Source organism: Haliotis rufescens, unplaced genomic scaffold, assembly GCF_023055435.1.
Source record: "Haliotis rufescens isolate VD_foot unplaced genomic scaffold, xgHalRufe1.0.p SCAF_19, whole genome shotgun sequence".
NCBI classification, from domain to species: domain Eukaryota; kingdom Metazoa; phylum Mollusca; class Gastropoda; order Lepetellida; family Haliotidae; genus Haliotis; species Haliotis rufescens.
Window position 1 is genome coordinate 2915364 of NW_025963879.1, and position 21496 is coordinate 2936859.

Consider the following 21496-nt stretch of genomic DNA (forward strand, 5'->3'; position numbering starts at 1 on the left):
TGTTGTAGGTCTGTCTCACTTTGTAGATCTGTCTTACTGTTGTAGATCTGTCTTACTGTTGTAGGTCTGTCTTACTGTTGAAGATCTGTCTTACCGTTGTAGATCTGTCTTACCGTTGAAGATCTGTCTTACTGTTGTAGATCTGTCTTACTGTTGTAGGTCTGTCTTACTGTTGTAGATCTGTCTTACTGTTGTAGATCTGTCTTACTGTTGTAGATCTGTCTTACTATTGTAGATCTGTCTTACCGTTGAAGATCTGTCTTACTGTTGTAGATCTGCCTTACTGTTGTAGGTCTGTCTCACTTTGTAGATCTGTCTTACTGTTGTAGATCTGTCTTACTGTTGTAGATCTGCCTTACTGTTGTAGATCTGTCTTACCGTTGTAGGTCTGTCTCACTTTGTAGATCTGTCTTACCGTTGTAGATCTGTCTTACTGTTGTAGGTCTGTCTTACAGTTGTAGGTCTGTCTTACTGTTGTAGGTCTGTCTCACTTTGTAGATCTGTCTTACCGTTGTAGGTCTGTCTTACTGTTGTAGGTCTGTCTTACCGTTGAAGATCTGTCTTACTGTTGTAGATCTGCCTTACTGTTGTAGGTCTGTCTCACTTTGTAGATCTGTCTTACTGTTGTAGATCTGTCTTACTGTTGTAGATGTGTCTTACTGTTGTAGATCTGTCTTACTGTTGTAGATGTGTCTTACTGTTGTAGATGTGTCTTACTGTTGTAGATCTGTCTTACTGTTGTAGATCTGTCTTACTGTTGTAGATCTGTCTTACCGTTGAAGATCTGCCTTACTGTTGTAGATCTGTCTTACTGTTGTAGATCTGCCTTACTGTTGTAGATCTGTCTTACTGTTGTAGGTCTGTCTCACTTTGTAGATCTGCCTTACTGTTGTAGATCTGTCTTACCGTTGAAGATCTGCCTTACTGTTGTAGATCTGTCTTACTGTTGTAGGTCTGTCTCACTTTGTAGATCTGTCTTACTGTTGTAGATCTGTCTTACCGTTGAAGATCTGCCTTACTGTTGTAGATCTGTCTTACTGTTGTAGATCTGTCTTACTGTTGTAGATCTGCCTTACTGTTGTAGATCTGTCTTACTGTTGTAGGTCTGTCTCACTTTGTAGATCTGTCTTACTGTTGTAGATATGTCTTACCGTTGAAGATCTGTCTTACTGTTGTAGGTCTGTCTCACTTTGTAGATCTGTCTTACCGTACAACAGTAAGACAGATCTACAACAGTAAGACAGATCTACAACGGTAAGACAGATCAATGTATTGTACATTTTACTGCCACTACAATACTTATTTCTGTATGTGTCGTACGCCTGCCCTATCGTGTGCGTGCGTGCGTGCGTGCGTGCGTGCGTGCGTGCGGATACTGGTGTAAGAAAGGAAATGTAATCCATGCTTATATTTAATAACAATTTTCAAATGACAAAAATGGAAATCAATAATGGCTCCCCCTATAGTGAACATATCTTTCTGAACATATTTCAAAGTTTATTAAGTATCCATGTTCATCCCCTGAAGCTACTCAACCACTAGTGCGTGCTGGAACGTTAGCCATGATGAATGTCCCCAAAGTGATGTATGTACAGCACTGGCATCAATATTTGCCGCATATATTTATTGTTTTTCAATGCATTTTACAAGTAACGCTTCAATAAACAATGTAGTTACTCGATGTAAACTATGCACAGTTTACAGCCTGCATATAGCTCCAGACATAGAGTACAGTAAGCAATTATCAACCACGCATGAGAGCGAGTTTGTCATGCGAGGCTAATTTCAGTGAAGCCATGGAAGCTATAGGATAGAGACTGAACCATCTCCATTATCTATGTGCATTTGGAGAATGTACAAGTAGGGATTGTATAAGACTAGCATCTAGTCTCTGAAATGAAAATATTTTACAGGAAAAAACATTGTTGAATTATCTTAATACCAATATGACAAAGAGAATCCCAGAGACTATCTTGATTTTCAGCTTGAAACTGCAGTAATCTAGACTTGCCAACAATTATAGACTTACCTGGGCTGTATTGGATATAATTGTTTTCGGGTCTGTATGACTAGGATTGCGCTGAAATCTTGAAGAATGGCTTACTGTTGTAATCGTGAAAATGCTTCATAAGAGACTTAGTGAATTGTTTGTATACAGCAAAGCCGGGTTATAGTGTTATTTTTAAAAGAGAGGTTGCACTAATACACATGCTCGATGAATACAAATAACTGCCGAAGGACATTAAACTGTGTGTAGTAGTAGAAACCACATCAACAAATGATGTAGTGATATGATTTGTTTGTGGTCGCACATGTTCGGTACGGTTCAGAATCACGTTGTCTACCACATGTAAACATGTGTAGTATGTCACAAAGTGGTACCAATGGTCCTCCGAGCTCTGGGTCCGCTGAAGTCCTGCCAAACACGTGTTTACCATGGAAACTTACACCATATGTCTTCTCAGCACTATACCCTAGAAGTCACGCAATTTGTGCATGTAAAACTCGATAGGAAGTAATTATTATAGCGGCGTACATTTGTCAAATTCTATAACATCCCACCCCTATTGGTCGGGTAGTCTAGTGGTTAAAGCGTTCGCTCGTCACGCCGAAGACCCGGGTTCGATTCCCAACATGGGTACAATCCTACAATGTGTGAAGCCCATTTCTGGTGACCTAAGCCGTGATATTGCTGTAATATTGCTAAGGCGGCGTAAAACCATACTCCCTCACTCACTCCCTTTTCATCAACTATGGCTATCGCTATTAAAATGGAATCAGGGGTACTTTGAAATATATAGGGTGAGTTTTTCATACTTCCATCGTTTTTATTTATGTTCATCGTTTAGCTTCATGCCAGAAGTAGAAAATGTCGAACTGATCCTCTCAAACATAGTGACTCTGACAAGGTTACGAGTAACATTCACGCAAAAAGCGCTCACCCCAACCCACCCCACTCCTACCCAACCGGGTGCATGTGAGAAAAATTAAACAACCAAACCTCCAGAGCCCCGAATGAATATAGATCAAGTATCTGTGTATGCGCCCTCCTTGACAATGGCAATATTTTTTTCAGTTTCCTGAATAATGCCAGGTGTGACGTAACGTGGGGTAAAACTATATTTGTATGTCATCACTTAAAAGGATTCGGTGCCCAGTTAACCTCATTCAGGTGGAATGGTTATTGATATTTTACGTACGCTTTGATAATTCTGTGCTGTTGATCCGAATATGCATCGTCGGTGCATATCAACATATTTGGGCAAATGCATTTGATGAACATTGTCATGTACAATTGGATTAGATTCACGTTTGTATAATGCAAGATGTAAAAAAATATGTGGCATGTCGGTTTGGGAAATATAGAATGTAGATCTATTTATTATTCAAATGATGTTCGAACTCCACACAAGGCATATTCTACACTCACAATGCCAGAAGTTATACGTAATGACATATGTCGTAATACGCAAAGTGGTGTTTTCCCATTCAACAATATGTTTAAAACATAGATATGGTTATCGTGTGTTCAATGAATGTAATATATGTGATCTACGTGTGTATTCAGATCAAAGATGCATGGGCCGGTATCCTCACGACTTACCAGAAACACATTTCCCTAAAAACTTACTCAATAAAACTCCAGCTGGGAGACGGTGCTGTAATTTAGATAGGCCTCCGCCTCGAGACTCAGGATGGCGACGCAGTGGAGCAGTGAGCATTTCGTTGCCGAATATCGAGACATTCAGGTCGTAAAATGTTTATATTAGCCTACTTCAAGTGACGTAACTGCACGGTGTTTCACTTTCACAGTGTCAGTCATTACAAGCAACACTACAAGAAGTTTTGTTAGACCGCTTGAGATTGACACCCACTCGTCATGTGAAGATCTAATTTAATCATTAGTTTCCGATATATTAAGATTAACTTTGTTCGGACCTTGATGTGACAATGTCTTGAATAAGACATATAACCTGTTACTGTTGTCTCATGTAGGAAACATTATTCATGTGCAGTTGCCTTTTGGAAAAGGTCAAATATTTGGGGACATCTTCAACTGCCTTGTCCTCGTCTTAAGCGCAGGTCTAATTATAGAAACGTGTTATAAGCACACTGCGAGTCATTGGCTGATTATGAGTCTTTAGGATTTAAAATGGCCAGAGACCATAAGAGTGACATCACATATAGACTGATGCTACAATGTCTTCTTCTCATGGTGATGCTGTAGTGGTTAGGGGTCAAACAAAACTGAAGGATACGATATGTATCTTGATACACTGGTCACAAAATGGTACATATCTTGATACACCAGAATAACAACACAAGGCCATGAACTGAAATACTCCTGTATTTCAGATGAGTGTTAAAGTTTGGGATAGACTTCTTTGTTATCTGTTCCGAGTCCTTTACAAAAAGCACCAGGGAAGCCGAAATGGTCCCAGACAGCCGATCTGCAGGGTATGCAAGTGGCCTTTGAAGCTCTCATTTGTCCCTATTTAGATACGGTTATTCTTTCACTGAAAAAGTACAAAACGCATATTTTGTATCATGTATCACATTTGCGGCCTTGCTAGTGGTCATATATTGTGCGCAGAGAGACCCCTGCTTTATACAAAATAGGTCATAGGTATATTGGTGTATATGACTGATCACTTCATGATTCAAGCCAGACGTTTTTGCATCCCAAAGGACCTGCAATGAATATTGCTTGTGTCCATTTAATTTGTATGCGTAAAGGTTGCAATATTTTGTATCTGGTGAAACCCTGCTTCTGGAATGTGTTATATCAATGGACGCAGATAATGTCACATTGCTCATTCATGGGAAACACTGTCATCCACTAGTATGACTGCTAGTGTCCGGCATGTATTATTGGCGGTCATTCAGTCAAAAAATACAAAGTTGAAATATAGAACAAACGTACACAATAATAGTCAAATGTTATGAGAACCATTTTTTTTTACAAATAAAAGTAATTATTAGCATTCAAATAATTCTCTGAAAATACAAAATGATACCAATGAACAACTCACAACTGGAAGTCATATGGAAAGAAACAACAGTGTGCACTAAAGAACATCTCAGTATTATTATAGTCATGATAGTCTGAGGTAGACCAAGTGTCACAATATTCTTGCACAACGTTCACAAGTCTGATCTTATGAAAATGTGCGTCAGAAATAACTCGGCATTATGTTAAGTGTCCTTGTGCACTGACGTACATTCTTCGTTCTTTACAAATGATAGCTTTTGTTTGCGAGTTGTTCATTGGTATCTATTTGTATTTTGAGTTCATTATTCGTATGTTAATAATTACCTTTGTAACGTTCATTCTTTATTTGTAACATTTGATTACTGCATACGTTTGTCCTTTATTTCAACTTTGAATTTTTTTACCGGATGGCTGCCCATAATGTATAACACTGAGGGAATAACATGAAGAAACTTAGTTTTATTGCTTTGTTCAGTATAAAGTACCCTATCTCTGCCTGTCATTCAAACATGATTGACTAATCAGAAAGTTGGAAAAGCTACAGATTCCATCATTTTGTACGAAAAATTCAAACCTGTCAAATATTCTTCTTGGAGTAATGTATCTTCTGTACAGCTACAATGTGGTTGTTTTTATTGGAGAAAAAATAATTAACTATTGATGCACATTGATGCACATAATGATGGGCTAAAGGCATGCATACCAGATGGTCCCACATGATGTAGAAAACATCATATCAAGAAATATTACATGTCATGCAATTGACATATAAGTGGATGACAATGTCTCATTATTTGGGGGGTTATGTTTAATTCCACTCTTGTGATAGGTTAATTCTTCATATGAACATGATTAGAGTCAACAAGAGATGCGAAAAAGTAAATGGTACCCTTCTTGTGTGTCAAATCTCCTGTCATGTACATATGGAGTTGAGGTGTAATGGGGTTTAATGTCACGTCCAAGATTATTTCACTTACATATCGACGGCATGCACGTGTGTGTGGCAGGATTGCTTGTACTGGTCCAGACGAATTTTATAGTGCTAGCCCACTGAGATACCATGCCGCAGTTTAACATGAATACCCCTCTCAGGCACAGTATACTAACTCTGAGCCGACCAGTACTTGTTTTAGCCCCTGAATGCCAACGCCGTAATGTCTTTTGGTATGACGTGACCGGGGATCAAACCCCCAACCTTCCACTCTCTGGGTTGAAGCTTTACCACTAGACCACGGAGGCGGCCGTACATATAAAATACATGTCCCACATTAGGGTACCGTTACCTCTGGCTGGGCTAGAGGTTGTTGTCATTTATGGTTATATATGATACACATATCTGATATGACAGAATATGAAAAAAGGTCTTCAGACAGCAACAATGCAAAAGTATTTATGTTATTTATGAAAATCCGTTGGCATGTCTTGGTACATCATATTATTATTAGCCATTTTCTCAGCAATTTCTGCATGAATCATTGAAAATTTGATAGTCAGTGCATGGTATGTGCACTAACATTGGAACATTAACAATGTAATACCCACCTGTTTGTCAAGTGCACCTACTATTTTCTGCCTGCTGGTATGATAAAGTGCTTTTTTGCTGACTAGCAGAGACATGATTGAGTAAAAACATTTGCTCTCTGGGGTACTGTTTTACAGATATTGTATTTTGTTTGCAGGCAAACGCCATGGCTGTGGACACTGTCGGAGAATGGGCACTGTTAGGGGGGTAAGTGATGCTGATACTAGTGGAAGCCTACTTTCCCTGTAGCTGTACGGTAGTCATGGTTGTAGTCATAGTGGCAGTTGTACGGTAGTCATTGTTGTTCTCTTGTTGAAGATGTGGAATTTTACCAACTAGCAGTGTGTCTGTTATTTGATGCATTGTTTTTCACTTTACTTTTTCATTAATATCTGAAGACTTAAGACTGAATGAATGATTCCAGGCTGACCATGCAAAATCCACCAGTAGTTGCTGACTTGGATGAGGGCTGCATCAAGGCTTCAGTGTTGTGAGCGTCCTCGCATCTGGGCACAAATCTCCATCTACTGCATCCGATTCACTGCATACAATCAATGAGCTAATTTACCACTACCATTTTCAAAACTTTGTTGAATTTCAAACTTACCAAACTCTTTAGGTAGAATGTTTGTTTCAGCATGTTCAGGGTGGACCTGAATGTGTGGCACTCTAACTCTTTTCTGTCTGCCATGATGTTTCCCTTGCTATCATATGCTTAGGTGCTCATGTTATTCGAGGTTTATCCAATTGAAAAGCAGTTTGGGGGATGAACAAAAGTATTTTTAACCCATCAGAAATGAGGGAATATAGGCTTTAGGTGGTAGACCGATGTTTGTGTAGTATCTTAAAGAAAGACTATGTTGTATCAAAGGTATTATCACCAAATGGAGATGGTAGCATTGGTAATGTCAATACAGTGATGTAATCATTCTGATTCTGTTCTACATTTTGGATCACTGTCTGTACATTCTGTGTTGACTGCTGCCTTTGTCAAGGGCTCAACAGCCCATTCAATACCAGTGTACACACGGCTCTGGTGCAACATTGCTATGTGTGATAGCATAGTAGTGACTGGTGTTGCTTGTCATACATTGTACATGATTCACTCCTCAAAAAGATGGTGTTGCACCCATTCCTGGTGCACTTCTGTCACTCACTAACCTTACCCTGTACATATATATAAAATATGTTTTTTTAAAGAAATACATGTAAGTACATCCCAGTATTTCATTGGTTGATGAGGTTAGTCCACACATGGTGTTACCATGAATATACTGGTGTCTGTGTCAGCCTTCACAGGCACTCTCCAGCCTCTCAGCTTCCTTCACTTTGATATAGGTGCATCATATTCAGTGGGGAGTTCATGGTTCCCCAATCTGTCAAAACGGCTGGAATATTGCTAAAAATGGCGTAAAACCATACTCACTACAAGCACACACCCCACACACGTGCATGCACATCGCGATATTAGTGAAATAATCTTGAACATGACATTTAACTTCATTTCACCTCACCAGTCTGTCAGCTTGAATTAAAACTGGATGGTCAGAATGGTTCCAGTAGTATGAATGCTAAAACAGCATCAAACCCATGTTTTGGGTTGAAATTGGAAGTACAGTGACTTGAAACTGGGGGTCTCAGCCTTCTGCTGTATGGAAGCATCCCTGATAAAAGCCTGGTTCCTTGTACACTTGACTTACTGTTTTAGGCAGGACATTTAATTTTGGTATATTAGTAGCATAGAGGATTCTAGGGCAACACGTCTGGCAAACCTTCCCCCCAAGGGACATGGTGTCCAGACACACCATGAACTAGGTCACACATCACAGGCACCCAATTAGCTTGATTTGCCAACTCTAATGACAAGCATTTTGTGGTTCCACAGACATTTTCTATCATGCAATCCTACAGGGAGAAGTTAAGGTAGAAACTCGTATAACAAAATACAACAGTCAGCCATCTCTGCATTCAAGTTCTCATATACTCTCCATATACAATAAAGTCATATCAAAGTCAGCCAAGTTTAGCATAGTAGTTCACGGCACGCAGGTACTGGATGAGTTTTCTCTTGTCTTTGAAGTTGAACTTTCAGTCTTTTAAGACTGTGCTCATTCTCTCTATAGACTTGCTTTGCACCAAAATCACTTCTCAATGGAACTGATGATGGCAATAAATCTGTGTTTCGGGTGAAGATAAGGCAAGGATTTGTTGAGTCGGAAATGGAGTCCTTCTAAGTTGTTTTTTGTTCATGGTCCAGTTATCAGGTAGTAGTTCCATCGACCAACAGGGAAGAACCATAGTCAACCTGTGTTGCCACAGCATAGTCATTGAACTCCTTACTGCAATAAACATCATGATTGAGTTTTGATCAGGGGTTTCAATCCAGGTGAGAATCACAGTCAGGTGACTGAGAGAGGTTATATTTAGCAGAATGTGCAGTGTACTCATCACCAGCACTAGCTGAAATAAATGTAACTTTACCGTGTTTATTTGAGTATATCTCAGTGTGTTATGTGGAATGCACTATGCCCCACATGCCCATTGTTTAGGGATTATCCCAGCTTCCTGGTTGACTAGAGAACATTCAACCATGGCTCTTTTGTCTTTGACTGTGGTCTAACTAACTGAATTGTTAGTTAAACACCACTTGGAAATGACGGAACTTCATTTATCTTGATGATTGAACAATTTCATGGAAAAACCTTTGAACCCACGAAATCTGCACGGAAGGCTAACGAATGTAGTCTTCTGCCACAGTGACATGGGAGAAATTGTATAAAATTAACAACTAAATATTTACTTACATCAGGACTAATTGCTTAACCATTTATGAACTACGAAATATGTTTTATGCAATTTTTTTACAGTATGTTACTCTGTGCATTCTATGCGTGCCTTGTGGTTTAATCAACCATTTCAACAATAAGACACCTATCCTCGTGGTCTGATCTATACATAGGACTGGGCAAGTGAGAGGACCCTGGCTGCAGATGCCAGCAATGCTTTCAATGCAATGTTTGTTTAGGGAGTCACAGGAGGATTTGGTCAAACCCCAAATATGGGTCCTGTAACAAACAGTTAATCGTTTTTGATTACTTGTTATGAAGGCTATAACTGATCTGCTTGTTAACATATACAACCTGACTTGCTGACAGGCACCATGATGACATAATATGATGTGGCATCACCCACCACCTCACTACTGTCTCCCAGTGTCATGCTGAGTGTCCACTGGTGGCCCACAACAGGAATATAAATGTCAAACAAAATGATTTCACTCAAAACAAATCTTTGTAACATGTTCCATTAGCAGGGTGTTTTACAAGCTGAATGTTGTCCCGCACCGAGGGAGAGTTGAAAACCTTAACTCGAAACCCCTGCACACCCTGGTGGTGACACCAGCATCTCATCATCACCATACCAATACAGACATGTTTAGGGCTGATGCTACATCACCATCACGGTACAGACATGTTTAGGGCTGATGCTACATCACCATCACGGTACAGACATGTTTAGGTCTGATGCTACATCACCATCACAGTATAGACATGTTTAGGGCTGATGCTACATCACCATCACAGTACAGACATGTTTAGGTCTGATGCTACATCACCATCACAGTACAGACATGTTAAGGTCTGATGCAACATCGCCATCACGGTACAGACATGTTTAGGGCTGATGCTACATCACCATCACAGTACAGACATGTTAAGGTCTGATGCAACATCGCCATCACGGTACAGACATGTTTAGGTCTGATGCTAATGAGACACAACAAATAGGATTGTTTAAAGTAAAGCAATGTCAAACAAGATGTGCATGTTTTCTGATAACGTACATTCTCAGTGCTCAATAGTTGAGGCCATGGACCACATTTACTTCTGACATCTCACAGCAGTCTGTGCCAGAAGCATATAAGTCTAGTAGCCCAAACTTGGCAGCAGACTTCAGAATTATATGGATTATTATTTAGTTTACTCCAGTTACTAGACCGAACTTTCTTGACTATACTTGGGCTGCAGACAAGTGGTCACAGCATACTGTAGCAGGATTATTAGTGTTTGGAAGTGGTTCAAAAATTTAATCAGTGGTCCGAAAAAGCAATGGATGATTGATTGTTGATGAATGATTGATCGTGAACATTTATGAAAATTCACCTAAAATGAAAATCAATTTTTCTTAGCACCTTCACTCAGACCCAATAAAGAATGTTATTGAAATATTTTACTAGACCCAGCAAGACAAACACATCTCCTAACATAAAAGACTTAGTTTTCAAAAAATACTTTATAACTTTATAATAATTATCCTGTGAATGATTTTTAAGGAAACTAATGGAACACAGATTTTATGATTGCTTCTTTCAAAATGAAACAAACCATAAATCAGTTGATTTTTGAAACAGACTGTGGGCAGCACACTTTATGTTTTCTTCTTGTTTTGTTGTAAATTACTCAAATAGTAGTATATATTTAGCCAGTATTACAGTTGTGACAAGATGAGAAATGAGCCAGTCTATCTGATTCAGGAGTTCTCTTGACACCGTAACATCACACAAATACTGAACACCGTACCCACAACAGTAAGCAGTGCTCAGCTATGTGTTTGTAATACTGTTTGAGAGGTTTAGTGTAACTCACACCATGCTCAGTAAACCTGACACACAATTCTTGTTTCATCTAGGATAATATGTCCAACATACAGAATTTAGAATTTGTGTGTAACCAGTTCTCATCAGCAGCTGTGTGCCTATCTTCCTTCATGGTATACACCTGGAAACTCTCACACCATGTTTCAGTAGTTCCTGAATAATATTATCTTGTTTTTGTAGTGCAACTTATCAATTATTAACAGTCTCAATAAAATTCTAAAATATAAAAAGTATCGGCTGTTTTGGTGTAATACTCGCTCTTCAAGTTCAAATAAAGCATCACTTCCTCATCTTACTGGTAAGACATATTGAACCTCAACACAAGGCACTTTTTACAGTGTTTTACGTGTATTACATTGCAATGTTAATACCACTAGTCACCAAATATGGCATTAAATTACTATTGGCCCAACAATCAAATACAACTATATGTCACGTTCCTGGTACACCATTGGAGACAGTATACTTGATACACCGAAAAAGCAAAAGCTGTTGTTTTTTTCAAAACTTTCACTTTGTGCCACAATTACACATTATCCTTGGTAACCAGGCAGCTGCTCCATGATGGTGTACAGTGCTAAAACAGCCCCTGGTGGTCACACTCTACATGTCCCTCCCATACATTGTGATGCAGCCCCAACTACAACAGAATGGTAGAGACAGTGGCATGATGTGCTGCTGGCCAAGTGGCCAAGTAAACAACCTGCACATTGCACAGACCATCCGATGGTGGAGTTCTGGCAATGTGCATCAACTATGAGTGTGAGAAAAGCATCATATTGCTTTTAAACCCACTTCTATCTTTGATGATTTGATTTTATAAGCAGTTGATGTCAATGAAATGTTAGACAAATTCCTGATGTCAGCTGCTGACATGCCTGGTATGAAACTGTGCACTGTTGACAGTATTAACCAAGCTTTGCAGAGATGGAGGTTCTGGGAAAGTTTTTTGTCAACTTGCTTTAGTAATATAACCAGCAAGTCATACAAATGTTTCATCTTTCCGTAACTATTCTGTAGGAAGGACTGATGGTTGTATAGGTTGATACAGGTATTTTGGGAAATATGATATCCTTTAGATGATGATGATGATGATGATGATGATGATGATTTATACATGTATTTTTATTGTTTGTCAAACACTGTCCTCAGTACACTCCCCGACTTGGAGGAGGAATAGCTGAGCTTTGATGATGATAATGCTTGTGGAGGTGCATGTGATTGAAGTATAAACATTCAGACCACTGAGCTTGATTTCCACTCATCTTGTATACTTCACTGTATTTCTTGAATCCTTAGCCAAAACTAATCAACATTAAAGGGGAGGTAACTACTATGGGTATGTATGCTGGGTTTATGGTCACACTTATTCCTGTCATAGCTGCACATGTTCCATGGTTTGATTGCTGACTGCTGTCTTCACACTGATTGGCCATATAATTGCCACTGTATACTATAGCTGCTATAAGTATTACTGTCTTCCCACTGATTGGGCATATAATTGCCACAAGTATTGCTGTCTTCAATATCCACATTGAACATTCTTTCACTGAACAACCTTGCTCATTGAAGAACAAATATTGGTTTACACTTTGGCTGTGAACATGATGAGAAGAAGGTAAGAAATTGAAGTTAACAGTTTTGTTACTCATACTGAACATGTTGAATGAATGTTTGTCATCAGTATGATTTATAGTCAGGAATAGTTTATTTTAAATTGTAACCATTTTACCAGTACATTTTATTAGAGTAATATTTCAAGATTATGAAAGGAGGTGACTGAAACAAATGTATGTTTTAGTAGCAAATTAGATTTAGAAAGTTCTTTGTACAAATCACATACAGTTTTTTTATTATGCATTTTGTCGAGAGGTCCTTCTGTTGTAACCTTAATGTTAACAGTAAAAGATTTAGGGTATGCCTGCCAAGATTCCAACAGGAAGCAAACCTTAAGGGCCCCAGGACCACCCCTTCTTTTCCCCTGATAACACTTACCAATCAAAGCCAGAAGTGCTAGCAGAGGACTCCTACCCGCAGTGAGCAGCTAACAGTGTCTGTTCTCTCTCTTCAGGGAAATACAACTAATACATGAATAGTTAACATCAAAATAGCCATGAAATTCTTGCTTTTCTTTATTTTGTATCTCCAAACTGCAATCATACATTTAGTTTGAGGGCCCACCATGATTTCGTTTTACTAAAACAGAATCCCACATGACCTAGGTTGAAAGATCTATCGTCAGGTCACATGTAGTCTTTATTATCTGCTAAAATGTTGACGTTAGAGTAATTTCGCAAGTTCTCACACAGAATAGGCCAGATGTTTTACCCAAGCAAATGGCTACTATACATAGCTCCTCCTTTTGGATTGCAAATCCTCAACCATGCCCCTACATCCAAGAAAAGGCAAAGATGACACCCACAAACACCTTCAGAGGGGAGGAGACAGCACTGAAAGTCGTAAAAAGACTGGGGAAAACTCTACCGACTGAACCAGTTTCAGTTGTCAGTTTCTCTGATAGATTATGTCATACTGAGACATTGTCAAAACAAAACTTTGTACTCAATTTTTGTAAGTCATCTTGTGGTATCTTTTGACACCTGAAATTCAAAAATATATTCTGATTTTGAATGTAAACAAGATTCAATTACATTGATTTGAGACTTGACCTTTGAGGGGGATCCCAATTTATGAACGATGAAAAGTGGATTATTTTGACAGGTTTGCATTTCCATTGGAACACTCAGAGGCCATATATCAGTATATGGTCTCTGGGAACACTCAGAGGCCATATATCAGTATATGGTCTCTGGGAACACTAAACTAAACAAAATGGATAATAAACTTTAGTAAGTATGTTTGCTCCAAGTAAATGTATACCAGTCTGACAGTAGCATAAGATAGGTATTCTAATTGCCTGTGTTAAACCAAATGTTCCAACATTAACGTCTATCACCAACTAAGATGGGGACCTTAGCAGTGTACAAATCTTTCTCCAGATTTATGGTTAGAAAGAATGACTCATTCCATCATTATCTGCATCATCAGAAACTGCATCTGTCATGTCGTTACTCACGTGTCAGGGCAAGGTTAATTTTGAGGACATTCACAAATGCATTGTAACAAAATGGTACATGACCAGGTAGTATATAAGCCTGACCTGCCTGTGTAGACATTTAAGGTGTTTTGTTCACAATGATTTGTACATGGTCTTTTTAAATGAGGAAATAACCTACCTTGACAGTCAACCTGATTTCCATTCTCCATTGTATGACATATTGATATATATTCTGGACCCTTTCACCACCATAGTTTTCTTTCCAAAGTCCTGTCCCCATCTCCATCACCACCTTATCACAGACTTTCACTAGCTGAATGAGTCAACTAAACCAAACGTCTCTTCAGCCTGCGAGGTCTGCAGATATCCACATTCAAAACTAAGACCTTGTACGTGCAAGCCCTTGATATATTTAGCCTAATCAGAAGGCTGTTTAGAGTGAACTTTTCGGTGAAAACAAAGTATTCCTGTGTATTAAGACAGTGGAAGGGAAGTCCTTATGATACAAAACATTCCCAATTACATGTATATTGGTGTACAGGTGATATTGCTGGTTGTATCACTAAGGAAAGAATAGTGTAATTTGAGTGGACAGATAATTTTAGTACACATCTTCCAGAGGCAAGTGAGTTAAGTGACAGTTTCCACCCTTGCCGAACTATGCTGGTATTATGGGGTTACATTTTGGCTTGACTAACGAGTCTATGCATAGTCCAATCACAGTGGCGCAACAAAATTGAAATCCAGTTCGTAAACTGTCATGCAGATTTCGGTCGATTGCAGGATTTGTAAAGCATGTGCACAACCAACTTGTTGTCAACAGATATTTTCCAAATCTTTTCATGTTTTTAATCAAGGTGCTCACAGGATTTGATGCAATTTGTGATGTAAGACCTGTTTTATCACAATATAGATATTGATTATCGGTCAAATTGTCTTGACTGGGCGCAGCCATTTTGTTTGAAGCAAAGGCAAGTGATAGTAGAGGTGGCATCTGATTGTTCCCAAGGGACATAATTTGTAATAGCCACTGGTGGCGTTACGATTGTGCCCAGGAATTCCAGCCTAGTTCAACAAGGATGGAAACTGGACTTTTATAGTCGGTTAACTCTCTTGCCTCGGGAAGATGTGGTGGCAGATGGGTCTAGGGTATTTATCATCCAGGATAACTGAGGATGAACGCCACAAAAATACAACAATATTCATATGAGACATTTCAATAAATGATGAATTGGAAATTTCTTTTACAATGATACTTAATTGATGTCAATGATCAAGGTAAAAATCACTTTCTACCTCTTTTTAAAAACATTTGCAACAAACTAATTCAAGAAATATAACCCTAAATTTTATAGATACAAATTGAAGAAAAGGAATTAGCTTTTGTCCATTATCAGGTGCAACTTTGCTGTTGGACACTGGACTAAGTTGACACACTAAAAGTTTTCAAGACAGTTAAATTCTTATCAGTATCACATTAAAAACAACATAGAAGCACAACTGTAATAATTTGATCAGGACACAACTAAACTTTATATAGCACACCATAATTGATCAGTTTTATTGGGCACTCATGGAAACAAATTATGTTTGTCTAAGATTTGTGAGATGGTTAAATTTTGTTAGATATCTTTTGTTACTACCTTTGTGTAGTGTGTGAAAATATGACTCATGACAAGTAAGTTGCATCTCTATGTCACACCAAACTTGAACAGGTCGATCCCTAGGAACAACAGAGATATTGCATGGTGCTCTTAGTAAATATATTCAAAATGTTCTAGCATGGCTTCAGTAGATTAAGTCATATAAGTTTCCAATGAAGCCCTATACTTTAGCACAGTTGAGTGCACACAATGATGGTTGGATATCTTGTTGTCTTGCTATCATTAGTGGACATGAAATAGGAAATCTTGTTATGTATGACAGCAATCTCACTGTTAACTGTGAATATGGTCCATTAGCCTAAATGGGTACTGGATCACTAATGGACCCTGGCGACATTATGATGGAAGAAAATGCCAGGTTCTGTCTTTGCCTGCAGAATGAGTTCCAATATTAATGTGCGACTGAGAACATGCCACAGTGGGCCCACAGACTAGGTTAACAGATGTCAGTATTCTTGCCGACTTGATTGCACTACAATTTTACTTTCAGTGACAACAAGCAATGTGATGTGTGCCAATGTGCAGTGGGTAGTAAATATATGCAGAGACATACCCTCGACGTCCACCTTCCATGCTGCTTCAGACAGTACACTCTGAGCGTAGAGTCCCTGGATCAGGTTGTTGCCTCTCTCTACACTCTGGCAGAATGGTTACTTGGCAGGGGGCAGACTGTCGTGGATCTCATGAACTTCATTAATGAAACAGATCTGATCCAATGGGAATACGACATTGACAATACATCCCGGTCACAGTTGATTGCTATCAGCCGACAACAGTTCTGGAAGGTTCCTGGTGTTTTCACATTTCTACCACTGAACTCGCCAGCCCTATGTGCTCACTGGAGGGTTGTGGGAAGACTCCTGTCACTGCTTTCCACTGAGGAACATGAGATGTTCAAGAGCCTCATCACTGATACAGAGTCAAGTCAAGTCGAGCCTATGTTCTTGTCGACCATTGATGATGAAGATGAAGAGAAGGAGGAGGAGGAGGAGGATATTCCGCTTGGTTTCGATGCATACTTCAACTTTGAACGTCTCCAGCATCTGCAGTGTGGGGCCAACTACCCGATGAAGGAAGTCCTAGATACTGCTCCTGAAGCTTCTCCTGGGTCAGAGGTTTACCTTCTGGGTGCTGTAGTCTCCTACTGTGACCCACAGTCATGGCCAGATCCATTGCCCAAGGATGCTTCCTGTCTCACAGCTGTCGGTGTCTACCCATCCAAGGTGGAACAACTGAGTCAGGAAAAATTACAGAGACTAAAACAACTTTTATGGGATGACGAAATTTATGCTTTTGGTGAGATAGGCTTGGATTTTAGGATGGCACAAGACCAGTGGGAGTTGCAGATCAAAGCTCTGAAGAAGCTGCTGCAAGTTGCTGTACCCAGCAAGCCAATCATCATTAACCTGTGGGGATCAAGTACAGACCTGTATTACCATGAAGTGTCATCCATCTGCTTTGATTTGGCCCGCACGTACCTCCACCCACAACAACCTCTGTGTCTCCAAAATTTCTGTGGAACACAGATGATTGTGGATAGCTGGATGAGTCATTTCAGCAATGTCTACTTTGGGTTCTCTCTAGCGATTGTAAATTTTGATGAAAATCAGAATCAGGCTGTCCAGTCCCTGCAGAGGAGTCGGATTCTGCTGGGGACCAGCGCCCCCGACCACCCACCTGATGGCTTGAGATTAAACAGTCCTCGCCTCCTTGGAAAGGTGGCCCAAGTCATTTCCAACATCCGGTTCACATCAACAAGACGTATCCTTCATCAAACAAAGAACAATGCACTCCGTCTGTATGACCAGATGTAGCAGTGGACAGTCAGTCATACCTGTGTCATCCTTGATAAGGCCATATCATCCAGTTTTACCACATTATGCATCAAACTATTTTGTTATGTTTAGTTTTTGTATGATACTGTTTTTTGTCATGCAATGAACTTTTCCTGGTTTAAAATACAAGTGTTTGTTGGTTTGTTTATGATCTGAAAGGTCTTTTATTTCCTGTTACATCATCATGACCTTCACCTATTGACAGAAATTAGGTCTATTTTTGCTCATCATTGATAGTGATAGCACACTCTTATCAAAGGGATTTCTTTGAACGTTATTAGAATATTCATTCTTATTGCTTGAGAGGTTTCTTAAATATTGTATTAAGGATGTTAGCATCTGTCAAATTTATATGTCTTAAGCTTAAGCGTCTTGGTTGTCCTCGTTGACTTTTGCCTGAATGGTCTGGATGTACCTTTGGCATTTTTTGTTTTCCCTTACTAGTCACCAGTGACCATATGTTTTCATTGGTGTCCTTCAAGTTTGTTATATGTGCAGTAGTTAGAATTGCCCCTCTTGTTCCCTTCAGCAGATGGTGCTGTGATGAAAGTTGGAATGTAACAAATTGGGACTAGATTTATGGGATCTGTCATTTTGGTCAGTACTGTTTTATGTTTGTTTTGAAATCAGAATACTGGAGTAGGGACATAAAGATTACACTGATAATATCTCTCCATGTTTTCCAAAGCGTGCCCCTCTGAAGTCATTAGACATAGTCATGTTAGCAAATCATTCATGACATTGTTTTCAAAGCTAGTTGTCAGTCATCATGGACAGGCCTTACACAAATGTTTCACCAAATAAACTTCTTTGGCCATGACCATAAATACAAAGCATGACAAAGAGATCCTTCAACTTCTCCTCGAAATCAGTAGTGAGGGAATATTTGATTTCTGATGATTCTTCCACTGGCCTCACCCTAAAGTTAGAGTTGGTTTCCTTGGTCTCCATTTTAAAAATATTATTTGATTATTTGACCATAAATGTTGCATATTTATATTCAGAAAGTGATGAAAATTGTCATGCACAATCAAGTGTAGTCAGCCCTTACATAACGATTACTTTTTTCTGCATTTCACATTTGCCCTGTAAAGGCTGTAATTTCCTATTTATTTGGCAAAAACACATGAAAAGGATTTGTATTATTTTTCAAAACACGTCCCAGTGAATGAATAAGAAACTGTACATGTATGATACAGATGTACTACCAATTGTGTCTTCAAGCATGTTGAGGCCTATTTCACATGCATTTTGCTGGGTACCTATCTGCTATGTTTAGTGGATGCTGCTGGAGAGCAGCATGTGATAGTGTGACTACTTGGAAATAGGATGAATAAACCCATCATGACCACTAAAAATGACCCTCCATGCATTTGTATAGTTAGGAATGACGAAACCTGGAAATTAGATGCTCAGATATCAAGGCAGTTCATGATGACATGCGACATCCTCATCAGTTACTTCCGCAGGGGACACGTTTCAAACAACATGTAGTATTTTAACATTTACTTAACATCAATTTATGAAAAAGATTACCACAGACCACTGTGTTCGTGGGAGAAGCATGCCTCCCAACCACAGCCTATAACCCCCAACCTCCCACCCAAACACACACACACTTCATCCCTTTGTCTGTTGTCCAAATGTATCTAGTTACACTATAGTAAGTGGATGATACATAATGAAGGTAACACTTTTGGGGGGTAATATGGTTTAGAAGGCATACATCTGGTTTCTGAGATGAATACCTGAAATTTATATTTGTGAACCATTTTGCAGGAACATTAGATTTTTAATGACTGTCAGTTTTGATATGGAAGGACCGTTTACATGATTTCACAAAGTAAGTGAAGGAATCATTTATTACTTGGTGTCCCAATGGACTGGTGCTATGTAATGTCCAGAAGCTAATGTTTGTGTGAATGATGTTGTGCACCTCGCCACCAGGATGGACAGGCAACATGGTCAGTAGTTGTGCATAGAAGCCAGACTGCAGTGGTCAGCAGTAGCATGGTCAGTGTGTCTGTTAGTTTGTGTAGCTCTCAACTATCCAGAAATAAAACAGTATTGATTAGCAACAACTGTGTTGTACTCATTCAGTCATTTTGATGATCTGATACTTCTGTTACATTAAGGTTGTATCATTCGTTCATGAAGAGGTGAACCAGCAATCTGTCATCACGGTCGCACACTTGGTTCTCGAGTGAAGCCATTTCATATTTCTTACTTTTCTATGCAATTTTCATTGGCATTTGTCATGCGATTTACTGTTATTGAAATGCTAGGCTGACAAAGTATCCATGATGCAGAGTGATACACCCACACAAGGATAGTCTTTCAGCAGTGTTATGTTGCACAAGGACAATGGTATGTTTGCTAGTCACATTGACATCCTGAGTTTGATTCCCCACGTTGGTACAATCTAAGCCCATGCTTGATGCTGCTGTTTGAGTGCAGTGGTGCAAAGGTGGCCCTAAACCCATGCTGGACCAGACAATCCAGTGATTGAAATTGTGAGCAACGATCAATGTCGTCTGGGTACGATGACTCACAATCAGCCAAGTCACCAAGCCTGACCACCCTACCAATATACTTGTCCTTACGTCCAGCATAGGTCGCTGGGACCTATTGTAACCCAGAATTTCCACAGGTACAGTTATGTGAAATCATCAAGTATATAGATTGCAGAGAACTGTATGGACCGTGTGGATGTATGTATTATGTCACAGCAGAGATGGAAACATTTGCCCTCCTCACCTCATGAGATAAACTCATTATGCTTATGGTGGATGTATTTACTGTTAGTAAACAACCTCTTGTATACCAGCATTTTCATGTTTTGCCATAATGCACTGTCTGGTATGTGTCATTACTGTATGGTCTGTATCCCATACACTTTGTATTTGTAAATGTTGAAGAAGATCTTTATGTATCAAAGTTGAGCTGACAATGATATTGGTAACACCTGTTCCTGGATTTCCATGCTTGTGGGTGCCTGGCTTGTACACCCTGTAGCAAATATACACAGCCTTCTGCTGGCCTCTTCCTTGCTTCACAATGTAGCTGCAGTTACCTCCCCTGGGGATTGTGAATTACCTGTTGATACCAGAACTAAACCCTTACAGGTAAATACTGCACTGTTGAAACAACTGCTAGCAGTTGTGTTTTGTTTTGACCTATACTAACCATTGACTGCAGCATGTTAAGAAATGCATTTAACATTGTTTATATATTGCTTGTGCTACTAATCTTTGAACTCCGATGATATCCCAGCAATGTATTGTATAGGATGCTACAGAAAAAAAACCAAAATCTTAATGCTGAAACGTACCCCAGCTGACCACATAAAGTGGCTGGCAAATATATTTAAAGGTGTAACGTAATAGATTGTTGTTAGAAAGTGCATGGCAGCTGTACTGTCAATATGAAATGGATTTGGAGATGCCAAACTTATCTGAGGCGGTCGCTTTTTGAAGTGCATAGGACTTTCAAGAAATGCTAGCGGTAGTGCAGTAACCATGGAAAGCAAGTGTTGTCCCAGCCCGGAAGTGCATTTAACATCCTTATAAACTAGAAACATAGAACCTACAGGTATGTACTGATGATGCAATGGGGATACAATGGGAATATACGAGGGGTGTTCATTAAAGATTTCCCCTGACCCACTTCCAATGGACCTAGTGGAATGAAACTTGGCATAGGTATTAGTCTTTCTCCACATAGGAACCACCAAGAGCTACACACTTCTCCGATCGTTTTATGCAACT

General features: G+C 39.3%; 1 protein-coding gene across 12 annotated transcripts in view; it reads left to right on the top strand.

Moving 5' to 3' along the window:
* Nucleotides 1-3610: 3610 nt before the first annotated feature.
* LOC124120847 (GATOR complex protein WDR59-like) overlaps nt 3611-21496 on the top strand; it is a 94005-nt gene continuing 76119 nt past the window's right edge. For all 12 annotated transcript variants that reach the window (XR_006858912.2, XM_046483731.2, XM_046483736.2 and 9 more), the window contains exons 1-2: nt 3611-3749; nt 6673-6722. Coding sequence is in view for 11 of the 12 variants with exons in the window: in XM_046483731.2 (XP_046339687.1) it covers nt 3696-3749; nt 6673-6722 (104 nt within the window). In the remaining variant the exon portion in view is untranslated. The remainder of the gene's footprint in view (nt 3750-6672; nt 6723-21496) is intronic.